This window comes from Fragaria vesca, linkage group LG6 (assembly GCF_000184155.1).
Source record: "Fragaria vesca subsp. vesca linkage group LG6, FraVesHawaii_1.0, whole genome shotgun sequence".
In the NCBI taxonomy this organism is placed as follows: domain Eukaryota; kingdom Viridiplantae; phylum Streptophyta; class Magnoliopsida; order Rosales; family Rosaceae; genus Fragaria; species Fragaria vesca.
This window is the reverse complement of record NC_020496.1, coordinates 5,642,545-5,670,359: the sequence shown is the minus strand read 5'-3', so window position 1 is coordinate 5,670,359 and position 27,815 is coordinate 5,642,545. Positions and strand designations below refer to the sequence as shown.

Sequence of the window (27,815 nt, the reverse complement as noted above, 5' to 3'; positions counted from 1 at the left end):
GATAAACAGGTACCTATATACATAGCAGAAATAACACCCAGGGATCTTAGAGGAGCATTCACTTCAGCTACTCAGGTGTTATCATTATTAAGATAGTAAATATGAAATGATGTTGATGAACTGACAATTATTCTCTTTGCTTCCCATCTTACTTACCCTGTCTCTGATTTCATGCCTAATTTTCAAGTGCGCAGTTGATGTGTAGTTGCGGCTTAGCACTAGCCTATTTCCTTGGAAATGTTATAACCTGGCGCACCTTGGCGGTTATTGGTAATTTATCCTACCATGAATAAATTGGTTATTTGATTAAAGCTGAATCCAGTAGTTAATACTAGTCATCTTTTTCCTCAGGTGCTATTCCATCACTTGTACACATTATAGGCTTATTTTTCATTCCAGAGTCTCCAAGGTGGCTGGTGAGTCCATTCAATAGTCATCACAAATTTTTTTAGTTTGAAATATTTTGATGCTGAAATTTCAATAACAATGCTCAAGTAGATTGATACAGTACTTTTCTGTAGGCAAAAGTTGGTAGGCACAAGGACTTTGAAGCATCTCTTCAGTGTCTGAGAGGAAAGCATGCCGACATATCTCAAGAAGCAGCTGAAATCATGGTAAACTTTCCTCATTCTGACTTCTGCTCATTGTGAAAAATCTTCTGTTTGGTAGTCATGAAATAAGACGATGCTTTTTCATTCGTGCAGGATTATACTGAAATGTTTCAGCAGCACAAGGAAAAAGTCCTAGACTTGTTCCAAAAGAGATATGCTTACTCACTCATAGTAAGCTGCCTGAACAAATATAAATATACTAGTGTTACCATTTCTCTTTTCATGATCTGGACGCGTGAATATGCTTAGGTTGGAGTTGGGCTCTTGTCACTGCAACCATTTGTGGGTGCCAATGCAGTATCTTATTATGCAAGCTCTATATTTGTAGATGCAGGTAAATTAAAAGCTCTCTAAGTTTGGTCATAATCTTATACTCAAAATGTAATGTAACAGAACTAGAAGATAATATCCTTTTTTCTTTCAGGGTTCTCAAGCAGCATTGGAACTATATCATTGTCTCTCATTGGGGTAAATATATAAGTTTCACAACTGAAAATGGATAGAGAGTTGTGTTTGATGCATCATATCTCAAGACTCAAACATTTGGACATGTTCTTTCACAGATTCCTGGCGTTGTGTTGAGTGTGCTATTAACAGACAAAGTTGGGAGACGACCACTTCTAATGGTGAGAAGGGGAAACATTATCCCAACTATACGGGGTTGAATATCTATAAGTTATAGGTGATAGTGAACAAATGTTTGCAGGTTTCAGCTGTTGGATTGTGCTTGAGTGCCCTTGTTGTGGGTTTGGCGTTCTTCTTTCAGGTTTCACCTCAAACTATCTTTGATACTCTTCTGTTTGCTTTGTTGTTTGCTTTATAAACCACTGATCATACTCTGAGCTTTGCAGGACATCAACTTATGGAAGGACCTCAGCCCCATTTTGGTGTATATCGGCTTACTAGTAAGTACATTCTAACCCAATGACAAGCATTTCCTTTCTTCCCTGCTGTCATGCTTTTCGACCTTAAACCAATACCGAATTAACAATTTACGTCTCTAAGCATAACATCAACTTTGCCTGAGGCTTACCATTTGCAATTTATAACAGACTGCATTCTTTCTCAGGGTCAAAGTTTGTCATACACAATAGGCATGGCAGGAATACCCTGGGTTATTATGTCAGAGGTGAGTAATGTTACTGTTTGCAAACTACGTGATGAAGAACAAAGGTTCATAACAGAGTTGGAATCATTGTGAATTTCAGATATTCCCCATAAACGTTAAAGGCACAGCTGGAAGCCTGTTGAGTTTGGTGAATTGGTCATGTTGTTGGATAGTAACATATTCCATCAATTTCATGATGGAATGGAGCTCAGAAGGTATGTCGATTTTGCTCTTTATGTATAATAACTTTCCCTCTTTCTTCCACTCAAGAGACTATTAATAATCGGTTTCGACACTGCTATTTCAGGAACATTTTTCATCTTCTCAGCCATTTCCGGCTTCACAGTTCTGTTCGCAGCAAAGCTAGTTCCGGAGACCAAGGGGCGAACCCTTGAAGAAATACAAGCATCAATGTCCCATTTCCTCTAGATGAAACATGTCTCCATTCCATCCATCAATTAGTCTTTTCTCCCACTTTCTTGTGTATCATTTTTGAATATGATAGAAAAGAAAGTTGAAAAAAAAACTGACAGAAAACAAAGTTGTATTTTTTGCGAATATGGAACTCCATTATCATGAATGTGTTCTTTTATATATTCTTTTTCCTTTCACTTTAAGTACATAGATCTTACAATAAGTATGAGTTTCATGATGGGACTTGCAAAATTAGAAACCAAAACATATTTTAGTCTGGCTAAACACTAATCTCCCCAGGATTCCAAACATTAGTGATCTTGTTTACCAAATTTAAGCATGTCAATACAAGAATAGTGAAAGCCATGAACTTCATGCTCAAATGTTAACCAAAGCCATAAACTTGGCACATCTTCATGTTCAGAAAGCACCATCTTCATTTCAGAATTTAAGCTTGTCACACACTTTCCAGATATGTTTTCACCTTCGACATCCAAGATCAAGCACTCAGTACACTCATAGTGACAACTAACAACACTACACAATAGTGAAAAGATTCGAAACAAAGAGATGGAAAAAACAAAGCTAGGGCAGTCATCAGAGAAGTGAAATCGGTAAGAGAGTGAAATGTGTTCATCACATCATGAAGAACATGATGATCTGAAACTTTTACTCTGATCCCATTAAACCTACCAACTTGCTCTGAAGCTCTCACACCCTTTACCCACTTCTCTCTCTTTCAGTTTTGATATCTTGGTCGGCTCAAACAACAACAATAATTGGAAACCTCGTTTGTTTATATAGTGGGAGACACATGGACCGCTCCATTTTCATCGACCCGACCCAGCCACACGGCATGTCCGCCTAGCAGGCAGGATTGTCGTTTGTCTTAAATGGCGACATGTCGTTTTTGATGCCCCCGTATCTTAAGGCTTAACGTAAGGCTTTCTGTTCACGACAAAAATTTCTAGTCAAATTTCTAAGTGTGCTCTTAGAGCAGAGCAGTGTCCTATGTTATGTTTATGTATCGGAAGATCAGGTGGAGATGAAGCTGGTGGCAATGTGGCCATGGAGGTTGTTGGGATTCCATAACCATGTGTGTCTAATACTTCCGAGATTTCTGACAATTTATAAGACTAATTAAAAAGGTCATGACCAAAGTACGTGCATGCTACTCTACTCAATCTCAATCTATTGTCTGCGTCCATGTTTTTTCTCGTTATATATAAAACAATACTGCAGTTCCACACTGTCTCACTCATCACCTTCTGATATGGACAGAGAAGACATGGAAGAGGGCTTACTAGCTCTATCAAGGTCAAAGTCCAGTATCAATGGAGCTTCAGGTGTTGTGGTTCTGAGCACATTGGTAGCTCTATGTGGTTCCTTCAGCTATGGCTGTGCTGTAAGTTGTTCTCATTCACATTTCATATTTTCATTTTTCTATAAGGAGAGTTAGTACTGATAAGTATGCTTTGCTGCATCAAGTTGTTGGTACAAGTTAAATGCGCGCGCCATGGCGTCATACACTAAGTTAGGAGATACAGCAGTGTAAATTGCATTTTTGTTTATGCATTGGTCTTAAAGTGCAATGACAATGTTTTGTAGATAGGATACTCGTCATCTGCTGAATCAGGAATTTTGGAAGACTTGGGCCTTACTGTTGCAGCAGTAAGTACTAGTATTTGCGGATTTTGTTTTGTTTTCATTTGTTCTTTCTGCATTTGATGGACTTTCTTGTGATCATTCAGTACTCGATTTTTGGTTCAACAATGACGATTGGTGGAATGATTGGTTCATTAGTAAATGGAAAGATGACAGATCTCGTTGGTCGTAGAGGGGTAAGTTGTTGCAATGTATTCTTCAACACTGAGCCTGCTGAAGAATGTCAAATGTAAAATCTGAAATTTTCTTGTGTTGATCAAGCAGACAATGTGGTTTTCTGAAATATTCAGTGCTGCAGGGTGGCTCGCTATAGCATTTGCACAGGTATCTAGCTTCTCTTTTCCGTCTTTTATTTTTCTTGGCTTCTTTTGGTTTTCTCTCATTTTTGGGTTCAATCAGTGTAAAATAGTTCCATGCTTGATGCAGAATGCTTGGTGGCTGGATGTAGGACGGCTGTCAGTTGGATTTGGTGTCGGTATACTTTGCTACGTGGTAACCAGAATTTTGCAATACATGTAACTTTGTTTGTAATTGATTGTGTAAAACACATTTTGTTATGATAATAATCTTATTTGATATAGGTACCTGTATACATAGCAGAGATAACACCTACTGATCTTAGAGGCCGGTTTACTTCAGCTACTCAGGTATTTTAATAATTTAAATCATTGTAAATGTGAGATGATCATGAACTGCCAGCATATCATTCTCTAATTTCTAGCCCAACTCTTATCAACTGCACAGTTGATGCTTTGTTGTGGAGTAGCACTGATGTACTTCCTTGGAAATATCATTCCCTGGCGGACCTTGGCTTTAATCGGTAAGTCATCTGTTCGTCCTACCTGGATTAAATCTGATCATTTGCACCAAAATTGAATCTAGCAGTTAATATAGTTTCCTTTGGATTCAGGTGCTGTTCCATCTCTTGTACACATAGTAGGTCTATTTTTCATTCCAGAGTCTCCAAGGTGGCTGGTGAGTCCAATTCTGTATTGATCACTGATACTGAAACTTTTAACCAGAATGCTCAAGTAGATTGATACAGTACTTGTCTGCAGGCTAAAGTTAGTAGGCAAAAAGACTTTGAAGCGACTCTTCAGCGCCTTAGAGGAAAGAACACTGACACATCTCAAGAAGCAGCTGATATCATGGTAACCTTCACATTCCAACTGTAGGTTTTTCTTTTGGATAATATACTGTTTGGTAGCCATGAAATAAAAGGAAGCTCTTACCATTGTTGTAGGATTATACAGAGATGTTTCAGCAAAACTCAGAAAGTGTCCTAAAGTTGTTCGAAAAGAAATATGCTCGCTCACTCATTGTAAGTCGGCTCAAACAAATATAATCATTCTAGTGTTCCACTTTCACTTTTAATGATTCGTATGCGTTCTTGAACTACTTAGATTGGAGTTGGGCTCATGTCACTGCAACAATTTGGGGGTACCAATGCAGTAGCATATTATGCAAGTTCTATATTTGTAGATGCAGGTAAATCCTAAGCTCTCCAAGTTTGTGTAACAATCATATACACCAATGCAATGTAACAGACTATCCATTTTCTTTCAGGTTTTTCAAGTAGCATTGGGACCATATCATTGGCTATCATAGGGGTAAAGACTAAAGATACAAGTTTCACAACTCCAAGTAAACAGACTGTCTTGTGATTCTAACAATCTGGATGTTTTCTTTCACAGATACCCGGTGTTACATCGAGTGTGCTCTTAACAGACAAAGTCGGAAGACGACCACTTCTAATGGTGAGGTTTGCATATTTATCTCAGCTCCGTGGTGTTGGATATCAGTAAGTACACAGTTAAGTGACCCAATGTTTGCAGGCTTCTGCTGGCGGATTGTGCTTCAGTGCCCTCCTTGTGGGTTTGGCATTCTGCTTTCAGGTTTCACCCTGAACTACATTTTGATACGATTCTTCTGTATTGTTGTTTGAATAATATACAACTGACCATACTTTGTGCTTGGCAGGAACTGGACCTGCTAAAGGATGTCACTCCTATTTTGGTGTTCATTGGCTTGTTGGTAACTACTTCTAAGTTCTAACCACAAGACAAGCATTCCTGAAAATTTTGGTCACATCTTTCAACCTAAAACACATCTTCTGGTGTTTTCAATCTCAGGCTCAAAGTGTAGCATACACAACAGGCATGGCAGGACTGCCCTGGGTTATTATGTCCGAGGTGGGTATCGTAATTTTTCGTGAGCTTCGTGTGCTTTCATTCATGTCTTCTGAAGTCAATAGATCAAAAATCAAGTCTCCTAACAAAGTCGGAATGATTTCCTTTTCAGATATTCCCTATAAACGTTAAAGGTTCAGCCGGAAGCCTGCTGAGTTTGGTGAACTGGTCATGTGCTTGGATAGTAACAATAAGCTTCAATTACATGATGGAATGGAGCTCAGCAGGTACATATCTCAATTCTGTTCTACCAATTAGCTCATGCTCGTTAAAGAAAATTAGAAACTGATAGTAATTCTTATCAAACTGACTATACTGCTTCAGGGACATTCCTATTCTTCTCATCGATTTGCGGCTTAACACTTCTGTTCGTAGCAAAGCTAGTGCCAGAGACCAAGGGGCGAACCTTGGAAGAAATACAAGCCTCAATGGCAACATTACCATAAACAATGTCTCCATTCCATCTATAAAAGATGATCAAATTCATGGTAAAATGGCAAAATTTTATCACTGTTTTGCTTGTATCATAATGATTCAAAAGAAAGTTATGAACTTGCAACATCAAGTAACTCCATTATCATGGATTTGCATGACCCAATTTGAGTTGCTATTTGAATAAATCTAAACATGTCATACAAGAACAGTGAAAGCCATAAACTTTACTACTCAAAAGTTGCAAAGTATCAAACTTGACACATCTTTCATGTTCAGAAAGTACTAAAACTAGTTCTGCCCAGATTTTTAGACCATATATCATGCTTTTCAGATATGTTTCTAGCCTTTCAAGATCCAATATCAAGCACCCAGAACACTTACAATAACAATGCTCTATACAATAATGAAAAAAAAAAAGAGATAAAGAAAACAATGGTAGGAAAACAGGGGGTCAGAGAAATGGGGAATGGGAGGAGCTAGAGGAAATCATAGATTAGATTTTAATGAAATCGGTGAGATGTGATCAGATTCAGTGTTGGAAGATATGAACACCATTTCATCTGATGACTGGCTCTTACCGACTCCATTAAAATCACAAACTTACTCCGAAACTCTTTCTCACTTTCCCAACTCATCTTCTGGTCGGCGCAAGACAACACTGATGGCCAACCTCTATATTTATACACTCACAGATGGTCAGGGTTTTAGGGTTTGGGCTACTTGATTGTGAAACCCGACCCACTTGGCCCAAATAAACGGGTAGGTTTCAGTTTCTTCTAGATTTGGGACTCTTTACTAAGGAATCATGGAAGACTTTCGAATTCAACCATTAGATGTGCATGGTGATGTTTTCAACGTTCTTGTCTTGCAAATTTAAGTTGTACTTGAAAGTTCTTAATGAATTTCTATTATAATGCCCTCATTGATCACATTGTGCACAAATTTCGACATAGGTGACTTGTTATATTATGAATTCATTTGTAATATCTTGTTGTAAATGTTTCGTTCACGTAAAAAATCACGTAATGAGCATTTTACGTGAACTTATTATCGTTATTTTCACTCTGATTTTATATAGTTTTATGACTTGTGAACTCTACCAAGTACTACTAATCTCATAACTCTAATGAAACTTTGATAACCTGCTTATTTCAGAATGACATGAAAACAAACAGTGTTGCAAGTTCATAAGATTTGAATCTAAACAATATGGGTCATCATGTAACAAAGAACCTAAAAAGCCATTAATTTAGACATATGATCACTCTTCAAAACCATACATTATGACTTCTTCTTTTTGGGTCTGACATACATTATGACATAGGATAGTCATTGTTTCATTGTCTGTGTCACATTGGGTCCTTGGAGTATATTATTGATGTGTAATAAACTAGAAGACGACAATATTTTCCACTACTTGGATGATGTGTATACACCAAGACAAAAACACCATCATTGTTTTGCTTTGTATCCTTTACTTCCTGATCAACTTGTTCAACTCGATCCTCAGTTTGAGATCACTTCTGATCTCTGAGCAAGTATCCAAACATGGGCAGCAGAGGAAACATAGAAGCAGGAGAGTTAACAAGTCCTCTGCTTGACGTCGCCGGCGGTCGGAACAGCTGTGCCGATGACGGTGGTGGAAGTAGTAGGAGTAAGCAAAGTGGAAGTGGAAGTGAAAATTCTTCAGCCACAAGTATGGTTGTGTTCAGCACCTTGGTTGCCGTGTCTGGTTCCTATGTTTTTGGGTCTGCGGTAAGTTTGAAATTTTAACTTCTTACCAGCCTTTACTACTCTAAGTGAAAGTGAAAATGTTTCTTTGATTGGTTTATTGATGAGCAATGGTAGTTTGATTGATTTGTAGGTGGGATATTCATCACCTGCTCGGTCAGGAATCATGGATGATTTGGGCCTCTCTGTTGCTGAGGTTAGTACAAAGATGACAACTTTTTGCAGTAAATTTTGTAACACATTGATGTTGTTTAGTCTATTTGCATTGATCTTATTTGGTTAGTTTGCTACTCCTGTAAAGTTTAATGCTTGCCTCAGTTGCAACTTATGGTGAGTAATCATTTTGCAGTACTCAGTTTTCGGTTCAATATTGACTATTGGAGCGATGATAGGGGCAGTAGTGAGTGGGAGAATGGCAGATTACATAGGTAGAAGAGGCGTAAGTTCCTTCCACTACCCTATTCTTATTTCTTGAGATGTACTTTAGTTTTGTTTCATTTGGTTTGTTATATGATGCAGACTATGGGATTTTCACAGATATTCTGCATTTTTGGATGGCTAGCCATAGCTCTTTCTAAGGTTTGCATCATTTCTCTCTTTAGTAGTTTTATTTTGAGTTTCGAATTATATTGCATGATTCCTGAGTAGAATAACTGATGCTTTCTAGTAAAAATTGATTTTCACGTGGTTTTGAGATTTATGCTTTCTTTTGTGCTTCTTGAAAGGTTGCTTGGTGGGCTGATCTTGGAAGACTATTGGTAGGATGTGGAATGGGGCTTCTATCTTATGTGGTAATTTTTTTTTTTGCTCGTTGAGTACTACTCCTATAACATTGTTGTTATTGAGGTGAAAGATGAAAGTGTTTATGTTTCAAATGCAAACAGGTGCCCATATACATAGCAGAGATAACTCCCAAGAATCTGCGAGGAGCATTTACAACAGTTCATCAGGTAAAGCATAAGTATTTCATGGTTCAGAATTCGGAGATTATTACATACTCATATATTGCTTATGATCACCGGCTTACCATTTGCCTCTGATTTTACAGCTGATGATATGTTGTGGTGTTTCACTAACATATCTTATTGGGGCTTTTGTGAACTGGCGAGCTTTGGCACTCATTGGTAATTTTCTCTTCTTCTGTTCTTTGGTAGTAATGAAAGAAATATTTGACAGTTTTCTTTTCTCTAAACTTCAGGAACTATTCCTTGTTCTGTACAAATTTTTGGTCTCTTCTTCATTCCAGAGTCTCCTAGATGGCTGGTGAGTCATGTCTTCATGTTTTTCCTAATTATGTCTAGTACTTGTCCTTTATGAACATCCCTAACATCTTCTGTTGGTGTGCTCTACTGATGAGACCATTTACAGGCAAAAATTGGTCAAGAGAAAGAGAGTGAAGCTGCTCTTCAGCACCTTAGGGGGAAGAATGCTGACACATCTGGAGAAGCAGCTGAGATTAGAGTAAGTTCTGATTTTACAATAAAGTATGTCTGAAGTACCTCATTTTCTTCTTCTTAGTACAAAGAAGCAGTTCTGTATCTGTAAACATTTTCGATGTAATCATATTGGAAAAGGACTAATATATGTTTTGTAATCTCATCTAGGATTATACGGAAACTCTGAAGCGTCTCTCAGAACCAAGCATTCTTGACATATTTCAACGGAGATATGCTCATTCCCTCCTTGTAAGTTTCGTCAATCTTAAAACTAATCATTTTATGCTTTCTTTAGATCTTTTGAGAAGTACACTTTATCTGGCTTCCTAATTACTTTCAGGTCGGAGTTGGCCTGATGGTTTTGCAACAATTTGGAGGGGTTAATGGCATTGCCTTCTATGCAAGTACCATATTCATTTCAGCTGGTATGTGAAGTGCATCTTCTTAAATCCTAACATCATTTATTAATCAGGGCCAAAAGAAACAGGACTGTGAATGAATCATGAATCTATGTCTTTTGGCAGGGTTCTCGGATAGTATAGGGACTATAGCTATGGTTGGTGTTCAGGTGCTTGATTTTCTGAACAGTCATCTCCACCACTAGCTTCTAATTGTTTCTACAAAGTCAATTTAATTCTAATTAGTCTTCTATAGATTCCGATGACTGCTTTGGGAGTAGTTTTGATGGATAAATCAGGAAGACGTCCACTTCTTCTGGTAGGTACAAAGAAGAGTGAGAGTTCTGGTCTAATTGTTCATAGGAATGAGTTACATTCAAGTGCTGAAGTTTGATAATTCTTACAGGTATCCTCAGCAGGAACATGCTTAGGTTGCCTCTTTGTGGGATTGTCATTCTTGTTGCAGGTTTCCTCCTGTTCAAAATAGTCCTTTTCCAAGTTCTTATTGTAATTTTTTTATATTTTGTTATTGATAGTATGAAGTATACCATGTTTAGGACCTTCAAGGATGGAGTCAGGTTACTCCCGTTTTCGCGCTTGTTGGCGTACTGGTAATGCAAATAGCCTGATATATGCCTATGAAAATTAGTAGTTAGGGCCTTTGTGGTCACTTTTTGATACTGTTTAAACCTGTAAACTGCCTTCAGGTATATACAGGATCATTCTCATTAGGCATGGGAGGAATTCCTTGGGTTATAATGTCAGAGGTAACATATCACAAGCAAGCAGGACTTCGATATTCTTTATACGAATGTATTAGAAATGAAGTTCAGTGGCTTCACAGATCTAGCGTTTTGGATCTCTAAAAGTTTACTTCGATTACAGATATTTCCTATAAACATGAAAGGCTCGGCCGGAAGCCTGGTGACAGTGGTGAGCTGGTTAGGTTCTTGGATTGTGTCATATGCATTTAATTTCCTAATGGATTGGAATTCAGCAGGTAAGGTTGCCAGAAAGTTGTTTCTTCCTGTATCACTGTGGAGTGACAATGTACACTTGGTCTTACATGTTACATTACATTTTTCAGGGACATTCTTCATGTTTTCAAGCATTTGTGGAGTAACTGTTATCTTTGTTGCAAAGCTTGTACCGGAGACAAAGGGGCGAACACTTGAAGAAATACAAGCCTCTATGAATCCGTTTTCTGTGAAACGATGAATGGCATATGCTTTGATGATCATGACATTGTCTTAATCATTCAGCGAGCTATGTCTTGCCATCAAACTCCGGTGACTGCTGTTAGACAATAAAAAGGTGGTTACTGCTTCAACTTCAAGCAAGTCTTGAAGGTTATGGATTCTCTTAGCTAGGACCACTCTTGCTATTCAAACGGTACTTTCATATACCTGGTTGCTTGGTGCAGATTACAGAACCAGATTGACAACTTTATACTTTGTTTCTCCTCAGCTTTTAATCTTGACCATCTATTACGAATCAAAGGGCTCAAAGTACACCACATCAGCATAGTTTAGATATTAATTACAAATTGGCTTTTCTAGATTAACCACACTTGACGACAATTCCTGCCTCCGTCTAGTTCTTCTTCTTCTTCCATAACCCCTCTTCAACTTTTTCCCGAAAACACTGCCTCTGTGTCGTTCTTCTTCTTCCATAACTCTTCTTCACCTTTTTCCCAGAAACATCTACAGATAAAGGGAATCGAGAAGAAAAGTAATGTCAAATCTAAAAAAATCACTGAGGCCATCTCAATTGTTATGATATCAAGCAATCATATATCCTCCAAACGGGGGTATAGATCAGTGTCCTTACAAAATAGGTATTGCAGAATCTGGAAAATGTCCTTACGATGATCTTGATCAAGGTAAACAAAGCATCTTGCTCTCTTCTAAATTGTTTTTTTATATTTTATATACCGCTTCCTGTCTTCTGTTCTTTTGGGAACTGTTGTTGCAGCTTTCAAGTTTAGGGTTAAGGTAATAGGAATCCAATCAAATCAAATCTTGGTCATAATTAATGCCAATCCAATTTAGCCGACCATACCAAACGTGGCCCATAAATCGGCCATCTTCACTCTTTCCTCCCTTTTTTTTTTTTTATTTAATCTAGGGTTTTGTATTTTCCTTCACTATTTCCTCCCATTTCTCAATCTAGGGTTTTGTATTTTCTTGCCTCTCCAAGAATATATGGATGATCGCATGAGTATCTTTAATTTATTTAGGGTAATATAACGTCTCTCACAACTTTATCTACATCAAAGTTTTATTCTCTTCAATCCCTTCTGTGATTTTTTTCCTTTTTTCCCAAGATTTATGGTTCACCAAATTCGACTGGTTTCTCCTGCTTTTTGTTTGAATTGTTTCAGGGTTACGATTCCTTATCTTAGCCTACAAGGAGTTTTTGTTGTTTCAATTATTGGTCTTTTTTGTTTGAATTGTTTCAGGGTTACGATTCCTTGTCTTAACCTACAAGGAGTTTTTGTTGTTTCAATTATTGGTCTCAAAGTTGTTTAAGAATTCCCACGAGTATCATTTGCGTCTCAGTTTCTTCAAAACATAGTAATCAAATCTCATTGACCAAAAAAAAATAGTAATCAAATCTCAATATTTTCTTTGGATTGTTTATAGGTCATGGTGTAGAAGATTGTGATATTCTTGATGTTGATAACCAACAACGGGTAAGTTTCCTTATTGCCACTTGCGCATCATATGATTATGTTCCAGTTTTTTACTGTCTTCTCTATGTTATTGGTTATCAGGTGGGAAAGGACTAGTATTTGAAAGATTTATATGTTGGTCTATAAAATCTTCCAAAACTTTGTACTTATTCTGTGCTCACGAAAACATTTCAGATGACAACTCGTGGTAACATGCCTGAAGTGACAAAAGCAACTGGGTAATTCTAATCTTCGTCCGACAGGTTTTTACCCGTCTATCCTGTAATTCTCATGCTAAACTACCTTGCAGGATACAAACTGAGTGGTATCTTGATAAAATCTTGACTGACACTGAAAATGGTGACGGCTTCTTTGACTTCCTCAAATCCCCTGTTGCCGACACAGTAAGTTTTGGTTTCTTTTGTGTTAAATGTATGACTTTGGTTTTTGATGAATATATATGAGCACGTTTTCTTAATCTCTTTTATGTACATGTTAATTGGCTTGAAGAAGTCCAAACACTGATGGATCATGATTATTGCATTGGGTATGTAATGACTACTTGAACTAGGGTTGAGTGATGCCTCCACTGTAGCTTAATTAGGGTTGGGTGAAAAGTACATTTTGGCAAAGTACTATAGGAGTAAAATGCTTTTACTGTCTTGTAAATAAAAGTGCAAAGCTGGAACTGTAAGAAACATACATATACATCTGCAAATTCGAATCTAGTTTTAAAGTATTGTATACCACGATAGCCAGGTTATGAGACCATATATATATACTGCATAAATATGAAGGGTACAACTCGTTTAAAGTTTATCTAATCAATTTCTTAGACTAGTCACCTCCAGCTAAATAGAAATCCTGTAAACGTGCAGACTGTTAAAGTTGCATGGTCACTGATTGGTTTTCTGAATCTTTTAGGGTTTATATTTCAAGGACGATGTGCAAAACTTGGTGGTGGTGGACAGGATTAGTGCATTGCCAGATGATCTTATAGTTAGTATAGTGTCTCTTCTGCCTCTAAAGGAAGCAACAGCTACTAGTGTGCTATCTACTCGATGGCGCCACATCTGGACCTTCGTGACCACTCTCGATTTTCACCATGACATTCTTTTCCAACTGCGTTCATACAAACGAGTAAGAATAGAGTCGGAACTTGATAGGTACTTGAATTGGGTGAATAGTGTAATGAAACAACATAGAGGCCCAACTACGCTTAGGGTTTATGCCGATTTAAATGATCCCAAGTATGAAAGTTCCATTCATACATGGGGTCGATTCGTATCGGAAAAGAGAGTCCAAAACTTTGACTTGCTCGTTTCGAAGAACAGAGGTTTCCCCAAAGCTGGAGGAAACAAGATTAAGGCTCTCTTTAGTGCTTTTCCCGATTCAGACCAACTTGTAGATGTGGACAGATCAGAGTCGACTGACTTGTGCCCTAAACCTGATATTCTGCACCCTCTTTTATACACTTGTTTTAGTGCATTCAGTTGCTTGAAGCACCTCAGAGCTCTAGAATTCAAGTCTGTTAAAGGACTTACTGGACAAGTTCTGGAGTGCTTCTTGTCTCATTGCCCACTTCTTGAGCGATTAACAGTGCTTCGCGCTTTCAAGTTGGATAGTTTTAAAGTTATAGGCCCGGCAATTGCCTTGAAATACTTACACATCCAGAAACATACCGGTCTATTGAGCATGGAGATTTGTGATGTAAAGCTTGTTTCATTTTTTTATGGAGGAGATGCGATAAAATTGCTGCTTAGGAATGTGCCGCAGCTTGTTGAGGTCTCCATTTCTTCCCGCCAAGTTTCATTTGGACAGTGTGACTTTCATCATCAGCTAGAGGTTTTCAGACTGAGGGGATTTGTGGTAAGTTTGTATATCAGTCATGTGTTTTGATTTCCTTTTGCTGGATGTTAGCGCTTTATCTCTTAATTTGTTTGGTTTTCAGCTAAACAATGAGAAACATGTATTACCTACATATGTGAATCTCAAGCATTTGGAACTGGGATTGAAGGAACGTGACAATTGCTGTCTTCTTCAATTAAGGGCTTTCATGAAGGCATGTCCTTATTTGCACAAACTTGTACTGAAGGTATATAATCTTTACTAAAACTTGGAATTTTTATAGCTGTTTGGTGGATCTCTATCACCGATTATCCTTAATTGTTTTGATTATGGTATGTGCATCTTTCTGACTGTGTTGTTTATTTTGTCAAGTCGTTAATTTTCATGTGGATTGCAAAATAATATTAATTGGCAGTCGTACCATAACGAGATCATATTTATAATCCTTAAAATTCAATGACATTTTCTGGGTTTGAACTTAGTTTAGTGCATTTGGTCACTCCATTGAGATGATGATGAAATATTGCAAGTGTTTTTATTATTTAGTACATAGCAACTAAATTACTTGTTACCTTGATGCAGTTTGCAAGGACTATCTCTCTGGGTTATAGGAGAAAAATGGAGATTAAGCAAGCTCCCAAATACTCCCATAAATTCCTCAGGGAAGTGGAAGTGGTAGAGTATCACGATCGTACCGGTGATTTCCAACTTGTCAAGTACTTGTTAGAGAATGCTGTTGAACTAAAAAAACTTGTTATCCATCCTGTTGGAGAGTGGTATTCTCGTTTGCGGATGTTGAGGAAGTATGGTACCCGAGATACAGAGGAGGAAAGAGAACAAGCTACAGAGCGGCTTAAAGAACTAGTGCCTTCTACTTTAGAATTCATATGCAGGCTGGAGCAACCAGCTTTCTATATCAGTGACTGTGACCAGTAATCCACATTGGTTATTTATCTTCGCATTTAGCCCCTTTAAGAATCCGGAAGAGTTGGGACTATTAGATATTTTCCTCATGAGTAATGTCTTCGAGCTGAATCGAATATTGCTTGATTTTTTTTTTCTCTCTCTCTAGATAAACTTGAATCAGTACATGACGAGGTTTGTCCAAAACTTGACAAACAATGGAGCTCGCAAAACTTTGATTGAAAACTTCAGGTAATTGAACAACAGATTGCTATATATAGCTTCTTGAAACGGTCAGATTGAAAAGCTAAGGGGTTCCTTAACAGACCTAATTGACTTCAAACAGAATTATATATCCAGCTCAAGATATTATGATGCTGATAGAGTGAGACATAAATCACATAATAGACAGTTGAGAAATATAACACAATGTGAATAAGACTACCTACACATGCATAACAGATTAACAGCATAACACCATACTAGCTAGTACGTAGCCATGAACAAAGAAAAGGAAAAGTTCAAAATTTTCTTTCTCGTTTTAGTTTTAGTTTTCCTATTCTAGTTTACGCCACTGATTACAGGTCCTTCATATGATGTCCTTGATGTCTAAGAACAACATCACCGATCAACTACATTCTAACCTCTTGAAAGCAAAAAGATTTGAACATTAACCGTACACACTCAAACACAGAAGCACTTACGTCTCTTGAGTAAGATAGCTAAAAAAAAAAATTTACTTTAGGCACCCAAAGACCAGCTTCTCCAAATTACTCTGCGTTCTTCTCAGATTGTTATTCTTTGGTTCTACCCAGACCTCGGTTCTCACCCAAAGATGACTTTCGTCCCCCCAACCTCCGGTCGTTCTGCAGTTGTCGGCGGTTCTACCCAGACACGGCGTTGATCTGTTTCTCGGTCACCTACCAAACGAGCTTCTTTTGTTGAGCAAAATAAATATACCCAACACAACTTCGCTCTGTCTTATTAATTAAAGTATAGTTTTAATTATGTCTGATTGGACCGTTCAGAATAAAATAATTTCCTTAATCACAACCTCTTCTTCAAGGGAAAACCCTTTGATTCTGATTACAAAGTAACAAATGGGATATGTGTGGTTGTGAGGAATTGCGACTGCACCTGGTTTGTATTACAGCTGCCTACGTACTCCGAGAGAGATCAAGTCACTCGTAGTTCAAATTTTATGGCTTTTAGGGTTTCAACGAAGTAGATGACTTGTCGAAAGGTTTGGTTATGTGTTTGAGAATTTGACTAAGAAAGAACAAATGATTTGGTTTTAAATGTGGTTATATCCAGACTTAAATCTAGACTGCCTACATAATACATACCCTGTGAAAATATCAAACCATTATAGTTCGAAAAATTTGGGTATCGTAGGATTTCTCGGTTTTGTATAAAGTGGAATTTTATATTTTTAATGTATGTTTTGTAGGTCTCGAAGCATTCTTTTTACGAAACCAAACTTGAGGTATTTGATCCGGGCACCCGTGACTTTCCGCTCAAAACTGTAGTCTGTAGGGACCCAATCGAGCTGTTTTGTTATGAACACCTGATATAGTCTTTCCAGAGCCCAATTATTTTGGAGGCTCAATGACTAACTAGGAGATTCGAGATGGATTCGCAGACAGAGGTCAATTTGGAGTCGGATTCGAAGCTGGCAATTGGGTTTTATACACACAAAATAGGTGAGAATTTGATTCCCTAGCTCCTTTCACCCTTCCGATTTGTATGCCACAGAAACTGAAATCTTGTTTTGGCCTTGATCATTGGTGACGCTGGGCTTGCAAAACTTTGGTGGCACTGAGACTTGGGCCATATGAGCTGTGTGAGTTGTGCGCAGGAGCAGGACTTATGCTTTCCGCCGGCATTGCAAAGTGGTGAGCTTCTGAACCTCTTGTTTCGCCCTTAACTGCATATTGCATTCCACGAGACCTTTTTTTGTCTTGTCCTTCTGTTTAATAAGGAGCAATTTCCACTTCTCTTTAAGTTCATTGCTATGTCAAATTGTGAGATTGGTTCCCATATCCTTAATCTTTGACGGCATCACATAGAAGCTTTTTGATAGTATTGTCATCTTTGATGCTAGAAAACCTGTGGCCACCATTTTGTAAGCTTTATGTATTGTTTACTATGCAGGTGTGAATAGGAGCATTGTGGGTGCCATACTGTCAAGAAACTTGTAACCTCGAATTCAAAGGTCAGAAACCCTTCTTCTTTTATTTGTTTTATTTTAACATAATCACACTCTCATCTGCATTTGATATTTTGTAACATTTGCAGGAAAAGAGCAGTTTTGTCATAGGGTATCAAAGTTTCCGAACTGAAAGGTGCCAAGAGTCACAGAGCTTGTTGCCAATTGTATTTATTTTGACAAATTCTCTTTCGACTGTTCCAAGAGCACCAGTGTTGCAGTCTCACAAAAAAAACAAAGGACTCAGAGCTTTTATTTGAGGGTGAGCTCTTTATTTATTTGTTTTAGTTTAAATTGGTGTTTGTGTCAGAACTCTGGAAGATGGGGGAATTTGTTTGGCTGGTGATTTTGGAGATAACGGTGGATAGATTGGTGTTCTGGTAACATGGAGTTTGGAAGAGTATTTAGTGTTTGGCCATGGCTAACAAGGAATCGGGAAGGTGTTTGGCCATGGTGGTTAACATGGAACAAAGATGGTTATGGCTAGTTGTTACAGGACTGTGTAATAGGTTTTGGTGGGATGCGGTAGTAGCAAGAGTAACCATAAAACCAGAGAACACAGTAGCGCGAGGGCCATGGTAACCTACGATGCATGGATACGGCAAAAATCTGAGAATGCTGTATCGTATCCGTATCGATGTGTCGGATACGCCTCAGATACGTATCCTGAGGTTGAAATACGTATCGAAGACTATTTAGTATAGTTTGACCAAATAGATACGTTTTGGATACGGGATTGGATACGGGATTGGGTATTTTTGTCTGTTGAAACAATTGAAGAAAAAAAATAAATACCTAACCTAATACGCAGCAGCAGCTGTATCGAATCCTCTCTTCTGCTCTTTATATTCTCTCGTCACGCTTGAAATTGTCAAACTGGGTTCATGAATCGTGGCCTTGAGACTTGAGTGCTTCCACTGCTTCGGTACCAGACTACCATTAGCTTTACAGATTGGGGTTCAAGAGTTGGAGACTTGGAGCGATTGAGATTTGAGGAGAGTTTTGTTGGCTGGGACTCTGGGAAGATTGAAACGCAGCAAGCTTGCAGAGTTGCAGGCGTGCAGCAAGCTAGTGAAGCCACCAAGGCACCAACTCTCTTTCTTTGTTCACAGCAAGCCAACTCTCTCGGTCAAAGTTCCACCAAAGGTATAAGTTATCTACTTATCTATTTATTAATACTATAAAGAGATGTGGTCAATATTACTTAAAGAGAGATGCTTGAGGTGGAGGGGATAACTTTGATTCGATGGATTTGGTTAATGGTGACATGCTTGAGGTGGCCAACCTCTCTCTTGATGAACCGGATTTCGAGGGTGTGATCTTTGATGATGCTAACTAATATTGAAGTAGTGGAACTTGGATTTATTGTTGTTTTTTTGCTTGAACTTGTTATTTATTTTGGTTGAACTTATTATTTTATTTTTGGTTGAACTTCTTGTTAAACAATGTCTTTGAATTGCTTGTTTGTTGTTATTTCATAATAATTTTCGTAATTTTTTGTTAAATATATTTATTAATATAATAAATATATATATTTTTATTATTTCTCGAAACGTACCCGTATCCTATTTTTTTTGAAAAAAACGTATCCCTGTATCGTATCGTACCCGTACCCGTATCCCGTATCCGTGTCCGTGCATCATAGATGGTAACCATAGTATCCAGAACATAGTAACCATTGTAACCAGAGCCAAAAACAACCGTAGTGACCAAAGTAACCATGAGAACCATTGGAACCAGTAACCAGTAGCCATAGTATCAAAGTATCCAGAACCACAGTATCATGAGAGCCATAGTAACCAGGTAACCAGAGAACCAGTAACCAGTAGCCATAGTATCAAAGTATCCAGAACCACAGTATCATGAGAGCCATAGTAACCAGGTAACCAGAGAATCAAAGGGACCACCGCAAGGGATTATGAAGGCAGTGAAAGCCTTAATAACAGAACAAGAACAAAGGAGAAAAGGAGGACATCGTTGGAACCTTGTGAAAGATTGAACTCTCCTCTTCTGATGTCGCATGGCCTTCTAGTCTCTCTGTGTTTCTCTCTCTCTCTATTCTCCTCTCTCTCTCTCTTCTTTTCTTTGCCGTAGTATTGTTCCTTATAACAGACGATGATCACAATAATTAATGCCAATCAAACCAAATCTTGGTCATAATTAATGCCAATCCAAGATATGCTTAAGGTAATAGGATAGGGTTAAGGTATAGGAATCAAATCAAATCAAATCATTATCTTAATTATGTTTAAGATATTCTATATGGACTTATAGAATAGGGATAAGGTAATAGGAATCCAATCAAATCAAATCTTGGTATAATTAATGCCGATCCAATTTAGTCAACCATACAAAACGTGGCCCATAAATCGGCCGTCTTCACTCTTTAACTCTAATACCCATCTTCACTCTTTCCTCCCTTTTTTTTTTTTTTATTTAATCTAGGGTTTTGTATTTTCCATCACTGTTTCCTTCCTCCCATTTCTCAATCTAGGGTTTTGTGTTTTCTTGCCTCTCCAAGGACTATATGGATGATCGCATGAGTATCTTTCATCTAGGGTGGTATAACGTCTCTCACACCTTTATCTACATCAAAGTTTTATTCTCTTCAATCCCTTTTGTGATTTTTTCTTTTTCTCTCAAGATTTATGGCTCGCCAAATTCGACTGGTTTCTCTTGCTTCTTGTTGAATTGTTTAGGTCTCAAAGTTGTTTAAGAATTTCCGCGAGTATCATTTGCGTCCCAGTTTCTTCGAAACATAGTAATCAAATCTCAATATTTTCTTTGGATTGTTTATAGGTCATGGTGTAGAAGATTGTGATATTCTTGATGTTGATAACCAACAACGGCTAACTTTCCTTATTGCCACTTGCGCATCATATGATTATGTTCCAGTTTTTTACTGTCTTCTCTATGTTATTGGTTATCAGGTGGGAAGGGACTAGTATTTGTAAGATTTATATGTTGGTCTATAAAATCTTCCGAAACTTTGTACTTATTCTGTGCTCATGAAAACATTTCAGATGACAACTCGTGGTAACATGCCTGAAGTGACGAAAGCAACTGGGTAATTCTAATCTCCGCGACAGGTTTTTACCTATCTATCCTGTAATTCTCATGCTAAACTGCCTTGCAGGATGCAAACTGAGTGGTATCTTGCTAAAACCTTGACTGACACTGCAAATGGTGACAGCTTCTTCGACTCGCTCAAATCTGCTGTTGCCGACACAGTAAGTTTTGGTTTCGTTCATGTTAAGTGTATGACTTTGGTTTTTGATGATTATATATGAGAACGTTTTCTTAATCTCTTTTATGTATATGTTAATTGGCTTGAAGAAGTCCAAACACTGATGGATCATGCATGATTATTGCATTGGGTATGTCATGACTACTTGAACTAGGGTTGAGTGATGCCTCCACTGTAGCTTATTTAAGGTTGGGTGAAAAGTACATTTTGCCAAAGTAATATAGGAGTAAAATGCTGTTACTGTCTTATAAATAAAAGTGCAGAGCTGGAACTGTAAGAAACATACATATATATATATATATATATATATCTGCAAATTCCAATTTAGTTTTAAAGTATTGTATACCACGAGCTAGGTTATGAGACCATATATACTGCATAAATATGAAGGGTACAACTCGTTTAAAGTTTATCTAGTTAAATTCTTAGACTGTAGTCTCCTCCAGCTACTGTTACTCCATTGACAGAATCATTGAGAATAAGGATTTGGCGAAGGATTTGTTACAGGTGCTGTAGTCATTCTTTATGATATTAGGGTGTATGTTTACAGGGTTTTATTTTCTTTTATATCTTTTCTTTTCTAAGTACAATTAACGTTACTGTTTGCATTCTGCAAGCCTCAAAATGTTCAATTACCGTTCGTAGGAGTTAGTTGTTATTTAGAAATGATAACTACTCTATGGCTATATGTTACTGGTATATATATCTTTTTATCCAAGTGTTGTAGTCATTCTTTATGATATTAGGGTGTATGTTTACAGGGTTTTATTTTCTTTTATATATTTTCTTTTCTTTTATATCTTTTCTTTGAAGTACAATAACTACTCTATGGCTATATGTCAAAGTTGCATGGTCACTGATTGGTTTTCTGATTCTTTTAGGGTTTATATTTCAAGGACGATGTGCAAAACTTGGTGGTGGTGGACAGGATTAGTGCATTGCCAGATGATCTTATAGTTAGTATAGTGTCTCTGCTGCCTCTAAAGGAAGCAGCAGCTACTAGTGTGCTATCTACTCGATGGCGCCACATCTGGACCTTCGTTACCACTCTTGATTTTCACCATGACATTCTTTTCCAACTGCGTTCATACAAACGAGTAAGAATAGAGTCGGAACTTGATATGTACTTGAATTGGGTGAATAGTGTAATGAAACAACATAGAGGCCCATGTATCAATCTGCTTAGGGTTTATGCCGATATAAATGATCCCAAGTACGAAAGTTCCATTCATACATGGGGTCGATTCGCCTTGGAAAAGAGAGTCCAAAACTTTGATTTGCTCCTTTCTAAAAACAGAGGTTTCCCCAAAAGAGGAGGAAACGAGATTAAGGCAGTCTTTAGTACTTTTCCCCTTTCGCACCAATTTGTAAATGTGGACAGATTAGGGTCTGACTTGTGCTCTAAACCTGATATTCTACACCCTTGTCTATACACTTGTTTTAGTGCATTCAGTTGCTTGAAGTACCTTAGAGTTCTTGAATTCAGGTTTGTTTTAGGACTTACTGGGCAAGTTCTAGAGTGCTTCTTGTCTCACTGTCCACTTCTTGAGCGATTAACAGTAGTTCGCACTTTGGGGTTGGATAGTTTTAAAGTTATCGGCCCGTCAATTGCCTTGAAATACTTGCACATACATAAACATACCGGTCCTGTGAACATTGAGATTTGTGATGTAAAACTTGTTACATTTATTTATGGTGGAGGCGGGATAAACTTGCTGCTTAAGAATGTGCCGCAGCTTGTTGAGGTCTCCATTTCTTCCCGCCGAGTTTCATTTGGACAGTGTGGTTCTCATCATCAGCTAGAGGTTTTCAGACTGAGGGGATTTGTGGTAAGTACTTACTTCAGTTATGTGTTGGTTTTGTTGGGTTATGTTAGCACCTTATCCCTTTGTTTTTCTTTGGGGTTTTTTTTTTTTTTTTTTTCCAGCTAAACAATGAGAAACATGTACTTCCTACATATGTGAATCTCAAGTATTTGGAACTGGGATTGAAGGAACGTGACAGTTGCTGTCTTCTTCAATTAATGTCTTTCATGGAGGCATCTCCTTATTTGCACAAACTTGTATTGAAGGTATATAATCTTATTAAAACTTGGTATCTCTCTAGCTCTTTGGTCCATCCTGAAATTGTTTTGATCAGGGTATGTGCATCTTTATTACTGTCTTGTTTATTTTGTTAATCATTTCAAAATAACAAAATTAGAAATCATTTCTTGTTGACTGCAAATTAGAAATTGTACCATAACAAGACCATATGTATAATTAATCCCTAAAATTCAACATGACATTTTCTGGGGTTGAGTTTAGTTTAGTGCCATTGGTGCAAGTATGTCACTGTCCATTGAGATGATAAAATAGCAATTTTAATTTTCGTTCATTTTCTGGGGCTGAGCTGTTTCGAACACGTACGCACTTGCGTCTTTTCACTTGAACTCCCCAACCAAGACTTTTGATTACTATCCGTCTCACTAAATTGTTTGAATTCCTTGATGCAGTTGGAAACGACTATCTCTCGATCTTATAGGCGTGAAATGGAGGTTAAGCAAGCTCCCAATTACTCCCATCAATTCCTTAGGGTAGTGGAAGTGACAGATTATCACGGTCGTACCAGTGATTTAGAACTTGTTAGGTACTTGATAGAGAATGCTGTTGAACTAAAAGAGCTTCTTATGCATCCTGTTCGACGGTGGTTTTCTCGTGAGCGGATCAGGTTTAGAATGGGTAACAGAGAGGAGGTGGAGAGGATAGAAAAGGAGGAAAGAAAACAAGCTACTCAGCAGCTTAAAGAACTAGTGCCTTCTAGTTTAGAATTCATATGCAGGCTGTAGCAACCGCTTTCAATAGCAGTAGCTGCGACCAAATCCACATTGGTGAAAAGGCCAATGGGACTATTATGTTCAACAAATTTGCCTTCGCATTTAGCCCTTTTGACAACTTGGAATAGTTGGGACTATTAGACATTTTCCTCGCGAGTAAATTTCTTCAAACTGAATCGAATATTGCTTGAAGTTTTCTTCTCTCTATATAAACTTGAATCATTAATTAGATCCATAATGGTATTTTCAATTTCTTACGTCCAAATTTGCATGTCGTCTATTTAAAAATTAATAGTATTTGTGCTTTAGCTTTAGCAAGAGGGGTCATATATATGTTTATGTTTTATAAATGGATCATCATCTCCTACTATATATTGTCTAAACTAAACGATACAGTACGTATCATCAATGTATCATCTTTTATTGTATTACTGAAGAATCCTTGTTTGTGTCTTGCTGTCACCTCTGCCTTTTTTGCATTTGGTCTATTTGAACTGCTTTGTTAATTTTCTAAAAAATAAAAAAATAAAAAATAAAAACTGCTTTGTTAAAATTTTCTTGAAGGGGATTAAAACTATGCAAAAAAGACCAACAGTATGATGCTCAAAATAATAATAAAATCAATTATTTTTCCAATTGGGAAAAAGGTACAAACGAGTAGAGAGAGAGGATACAGTTAACACTTTAACCAGAACAAGGCCCATTCCTATTTCTAATCTTTAGTTCATTTATATGTCCGACCATCGCCCAACCTTTTGAACTTTAGCGGCACAAATATCTCAGTGAAATATTTGGCGTTCTTACTCATCATACCCTCAATGTCGACTTTATATTTTATTTTCCCAACCTCCTTGACCAATTCCTGAGATTTCTTGACAAAATCATTATTCATGATCGTTTCAAGTCCTTGCACATTCTCATTCTCAATTGCTTCAATATTATGTTCTATGAGGTCTGAAGGACTCAAACCCAGCCACTTAATACCCGGTGTGCGTAAGTTTAAAGAGTTGTACGACATATTCTTGCTGCCGCACAGGTAATTCAAGTAAATATTGAAGCCACCTGCATTGTGATCTACAAGGGATACTGCTGGGAGATCGTAATATGCCTGAACCTTGTTTAATAGAGTCCGAGTTGCAACAGTTGGCACTCCGCATCCGGTGATTATGATGCAACGGAATCTCTTATGAATTTTGTCCTCCAAAAGTCTCTGAAAGATTGTCTCCTTTTCGACAACCAATATTAGCAAGAGCTCTTGCTTGCTTAAAGTAGTAAACTCAAGTTCCTCGGCAACGGTACGAGGCTCTATATCAGCCCCGCCTTGACAATAAGTACTTCCTCCTTGACAATAAGTTTCAGTGGTGGCTTTAAAACTAATATCACCAGCAATCCTCCCTTTAGCTGACGCAAAGATATTTATGTTGTCCCGGCTGCAACCTATATGTTTACATATGCGGTCCAACACATATTCAACATCGTCAGTATCGTTAAATATCTCGCTCCATGTATACGGAATCCAACGAATGTTGACAGTCATCTCTTTGTTTAAAAGATTGTATATCAGGCAAAGAAGAACATCCATCCTCACGAACACGCTTCTGGTTTTTACTTTGTCATATTCGCAGCGATAGTTCCTTTCGCCATTTAACATATAGCATTCCAGCTCTGGAACGTAGACAATTTCTTTTTCCAGTCGCAATTCAAAACGGTACCCATCTCCGCGGTTTTTCTGTTTCCTCAAAATATGATATAGCCTTTCAATCTTTCTACAAACACTCTTCTTAGGCATGTCCTTGACTTGCCACAGATCCTTGTACCCTCGCAAATTGTTCCTTCTTAATTGTTTTAAACTAGGGTAGGTGGGTTTGGTCCGTAGATACTCTTCCTTGAACTTTTCAAGAGACTTCACAATAGAATCGTCATTTGCAATACCTTTATCTTCCTTGAGTTTACGAAGCTCCTCTTCTTCTTTTCGTATAGCCTCTTGGCTTGGACCTAGGGGAAAAGATTGTCTCACAAAATGAAAATTTCCATTGTCATCGAACTCCTTCTTGAGTAATATGCCCATGCTTGCCACGCGCGAACAACTACTTTCATTCTCTGCCGCTAACGCTTGTGAGTAGCCATCAGTATATACAGTACATTCTGATTCCTCCAGGTCAATTGAGTTCACCTTCTGTGCCTGCTTTGTGACGCCAGTAACACCATCCGTGAGGTTAAGGTTAGCTATCTTGGTACTTAAGTCGTCATTACTAACACTGTGCTGCTCATATTCATCATCAGTGTTATTAAATCCGACAACACTGTTCTGTGTGGAAGGAGTAGCAGTCTTTGCTTTCTGCTGGATGACAATGTTGGAGCTGACACTACCACGAGCAGAGATAGTACTCCCGGCCTGCTCTGAATCTTGTTCACTAAGACTAGGAGGAGGAGTCGTAGGGTCTTCATCGTTAGTAACACCATCCGAACTAAAGTCAGGCCCACGCAGCTTAGAAGTAATGGAAGAAGGAGTGAACTGGAGCTCTCCTTTCGGGATGTTGGAGTCGACACTGCTAGAAGGAGAGAAAGTACTCCCGGCCTGCTCTGGCTCGCGTTTATTGAGATCAGGAGGAGGAGTCGTAGGTTCTTCGGCCATGTTGACGGTGATTTCTTCTCAAACGTTTGGCTTTCTGATTGATAATTGAATGACAACTACAAACCAGAGGCATGCTATTTATAAGCAAAATAAGAACTTTCCCTAGATCGAATAGAAGTAAGAACTATACTTAATCTGATCGGGAGTAAGAAGTGTATTTACCTTGATCTAGTAGGAGTAGTAAGCACTATCCCTTACTCTGGTATTCTGATTGGAGCAAGACCTATTCCTTGACCTAATAGAATAGATCGAAGTAGGAAACTTAGCCTAAACTAGCTAGATTAATTAGGAAAACCTGATGAGAAATATTTTTTTCTTCGTTCATAGGTACGTGCTAGTAGGGTGTCATGTGTACGTACGTAGTGTGAACAGTGACGTAGCTTTGACACGAGGGTCGAACTTTGTTCTTGATATTTGTTATAATTTGATTTATAATATTGTAATTTTATTGAAGTAGATGTAAATAGAGTGTCTGATACTATATAACACAATCCCTAAATGTTTATGATGCGTGGTAAATTGGTAATTAAAAACTGAAATTAATGCCTAATTGGACTAACAATGCATACTAAGAAGAATATTTTAATTACAAGACATTATGAGAATTTAAATCAGTGGAAAATAAAAGAAAAATATAAAATGAGTATGGCCAAAAAAAATATATAGTTTTCTATGAGTCAAGGATTTAGAGAAATGTAGGATATTAAATTGGTTGGGATTCTATTTTTCTATGTTGTCATAGGGGTCAATTATGTGTGTAATGATACTTTATGTACTGAAAAGTAAAAAAGTTTCAACCAATCAGCAAGATAGTAAAAAGTTGAGAGAGGTCAGTTGAACCCTCTGGCCCTATAGTGGGAGAAATTTTTCAGTGCTACGTGAGGACCACGTGACAGTCTAACATGGTCCTACATTCCAATTAAATTTAGACATGTGGATTTATTCATGAAAATTTATTTCAGCTATTTTGTCAAAGACCATTTTGGGTTTTATGTTGTTTTTTAAACCCTAAACCCTAAACCCTTAAACCCTATACCCTATACTCTAAACCTAAACCCTAAACCCTAAACCCTAGACCCTAGGTTGAACTTGCTAAATATCCATGAATGTCATTTCATAAAAAATAGAAAATATTAGTTTATATTTTAGTTGTAAAAAATCCACATGTCTAAATTTGATTGGAATGTAGGACCACATCAGACTGTCAAGTGGTCCTCCCGTAGTACTTAAAAATTTCTCCTATAGTGGCTACGCCACTGAGTGTGGAGGAGAAATTTTCCATTCCTCCTGGAGGACCACGTGGCATATATAATGATGTGGTCCTCCTTGCCAATAATAATTTAACACATAGCTTTTTATATAAATGAATTAAAATGCAACTATTTTGTTATTTCGAGAAAAGACGTTCTTAGGTTTTCTGCCGAATGAACCACATCTTTAGATGGAAGAAGAACGACAGCAGAGAGAATGATAGTGAAGCCTGACGGCGGAGATTGG

The 27,815-nt window shown here is 37.7% G+C and overlaps 4 protein-coding genes across 4 annotated transcripts in view; all 4 read left to right on the top strand.

Annotated features, from left to right (window-relative positions):
• The window catches only part of LOC101307035 (sugar transporter ERD6-like 10-like), a 7,939-nt gene extending 5,791 nt beyond the window's left edge, over window positions 1–2,148 (top strand). Inside the window, exons 3-15 of the mRNA XM_004304983.1 lie at window positions 10–75; window positions 195–270; window positions 352–416; window positions 522–614; window positions 705–782; window positions 861–945; window positions 1,036–1,079; window positions 1,175–1,237; window positions 1,318–1,377; window positions 1,463–1,516; window positions 1,681–1,740; window positions 1,820–1,934; window positions 2,027–2,148. Of these exons, the coding sequence (XP_004305031.1) occupies window positions 10–75; window positions 195–270; window positions 352–416; window positions 522–614; window positions 705–782; window positions 861–945; window positions 1,036–1,079; window positions 1,175–1,237; window positions 1,318–1,377; window positions 1,463–1,516; window positions 1,681–1,740; window positions 1,820–1,934; window positions 2,027–2,148 (981 nt within the window). The remainder of the gene's footprint in view (window positions 1–9; window positions 76–194; window positions 271–351; window positions 417–521; window positions 615–704; window positions 783–860; window positions 946–1,035; window positions 1,080–1,174; window positions 1,238–1,317; window positions 1,378–1,462; window positions 1,517–1,680; window positions 1,741–1,819; window positions 1,935–2,026) is intronic.
• Window positions 2,149–3,406: 1,258 nt separating this feature from the next.
• LOC101306742 lies at window positions 3,407–11,436 on the top strand. Its single transcript, XM_004304982.1, has 36 exons — window positions 3,407–3,538; window positions 3,742–3,804; window positions 3,885–3,974; window positions 4,063–4,122; window positions 4,225–4,290; window positions 4,380–4,445; window positions 4,543–4,618; window positions 4,709–4,773; window positions 4,857–4,949; window positions 5,042–5,119; window positions 5,202–5,286; window positions 5,365–5,408; window positions 5,493–5,555; window positions 5,634–5,693; window positions 5,779–5,832; window positions 5,931–5,990; window positions 6,100–6,214; window positions 6,312–6,418; window positions 7,962–8,177; window positions 8,287–8,349; window positions 8,503–8,592; window positions 8,673–8,732; window positions 8,879–8,944; window positions 9,038–9,103; window positions 9,202–9,277; window positions 9,352–9,416; window positions 9,522–9,614; window positions 9,758–9,838; window positions 9,930–10,014; window positions 10,114–10,157; window positions 10,244–10,306; window positions 10,394–10,453; window positions 10,545–10,598; window positions 10,695–10,754; window positions 10,873–10,987; window positions 11,075–11,436. Exons 1-36 carry the CDS (start codon window positions 3,407–3,409, stop codon window positions 11,203–11,205), a joined length of 2,865 nt encoding a protein of 954 aa, XP_004305030.1. The 3' UTR covers window positions 11,206–11,436.
• Window positions 11,437–11,854: 418 nt separating this feature from the next.
• On the top strand, window positions 11,855–15,512 carry LOC101306450 (F-box/FBD/LRR-repeat protein At5g53840-like). The gene is made up of 9 exons (XM_004304981.1): window positions 11,855–11,869; window positions 11,962–11,981; window positions 12,449–12,501; window positions 12,633–12,682; window positions 12,857–12,900; window positions 12,972–13,065; window positions 13,586–14,530; window positions 14,613–14,756; window positions 15,092–15,512. Exons 1-9 carry the CDS (start codon window positions 11,855–11,857, stop codon window positions 15,443–15,445), a joined length of 1,719 nt encoding a protein of 572 aa, XP_004305029.1. The 3' UTR covers window positions 15,446–15,512.
• Window positions 15,513–18,209: 2,697 nt separating this feature from the next.
• On the top strand, window positions 18,210–23,836 carry LOC101306157 (putative FBD-associated F-box protein At5g56440-like). Its single transcript, XM_004304980.1, has 7 exons — window positions 18,210–18,292; window positions 18,617–18,767; window positions 20,645–20,688; window positions 20,758–20,890; window positions 21,750–22,697; window positions 22,796–22,939; window positions 23,363–23,836. Exons 1-7 carry the CDS (start codon window positions 18,210–18,212, stop codon window positions 23,693–23,695), a joined length of 1,836 nt encoding a protein of 611 aa, XP_004305028.1. The 3' UTR covers window positions 23,696–23,836.
• The last annotated feature ends 3,979 nt before the right edge of the window (window positions 23,837–27,815 follow it).

What these genes read in the sequence shown, in the direction of transcription:
- LOC101306157 (XM_004304980.1), top strand. Translation starts at nt 18,210, where the DNA reads ATGCATGGATACGGCAAAAATCTGAGAATGCTGTATCGTATCCGTATC. An exon ending in GAAGTGACGAAAGCAACTGG is followed by an intron (nt 20,689 to 20,757) that starts GTAATTCTAATC and finishes ACTGCCTTGCAG; the next exon opens with GATGCAAACTGAGTGGTATC. An exon ending in ATGTTAAGTGTATGACTTTG is followed by an intron (nt 20,891 to 21,749) that starts GTTTTTGATGAT and finishes TGATTCTTTTAG; the next exon opens with GGTTTATATTTCAAGGACGA.
- LOC101306450 (XM_004304981.1), top strand. An exon ending in CTTTCAAGTTTAGGGTTAAG is followed by an intron (nt 11,982 to 12,448) that starts GTAATAGGAATC and finishes GAATTGTTTCAG; the next exon opens with GGTTACGATTCCTTGTCTTA. An exon ending in TTTTGTTGTTTCAATTATTG is followed by an intron (nt 12,502 to 12,632) that starts GTCTCAAAGTTG and finishes GATTGTTTATAG; the next exon opens with GTCATGGTGTAGAAGATTGT.
- LOC101306742 (XM_004304982.1), top strand. Translation starts at nt 3,407, where the DNA reads ATGGACAGAGAAGACATGGAAGAGGGCTTACTAGCTCTATCAAGGTCA. An exon ending in GAGAAGCAGCTGAGATTAGA is followed by an intron (nt 9,615 to 9,757) that starts GTAAGTTCTGAT and finishes AATCTCATCTAG; the next exon opens with GATTATACGGAAACTCTGAA. An exon ending in TACCATATTCATTTCAGCTG is followed by an intron (nt 10,015 to 10,113) that starts GTATGTGAAGTG and finishes GTCTTTTGGCAG; the next exon opens with GGTTCTCGGATAGTATAGGG.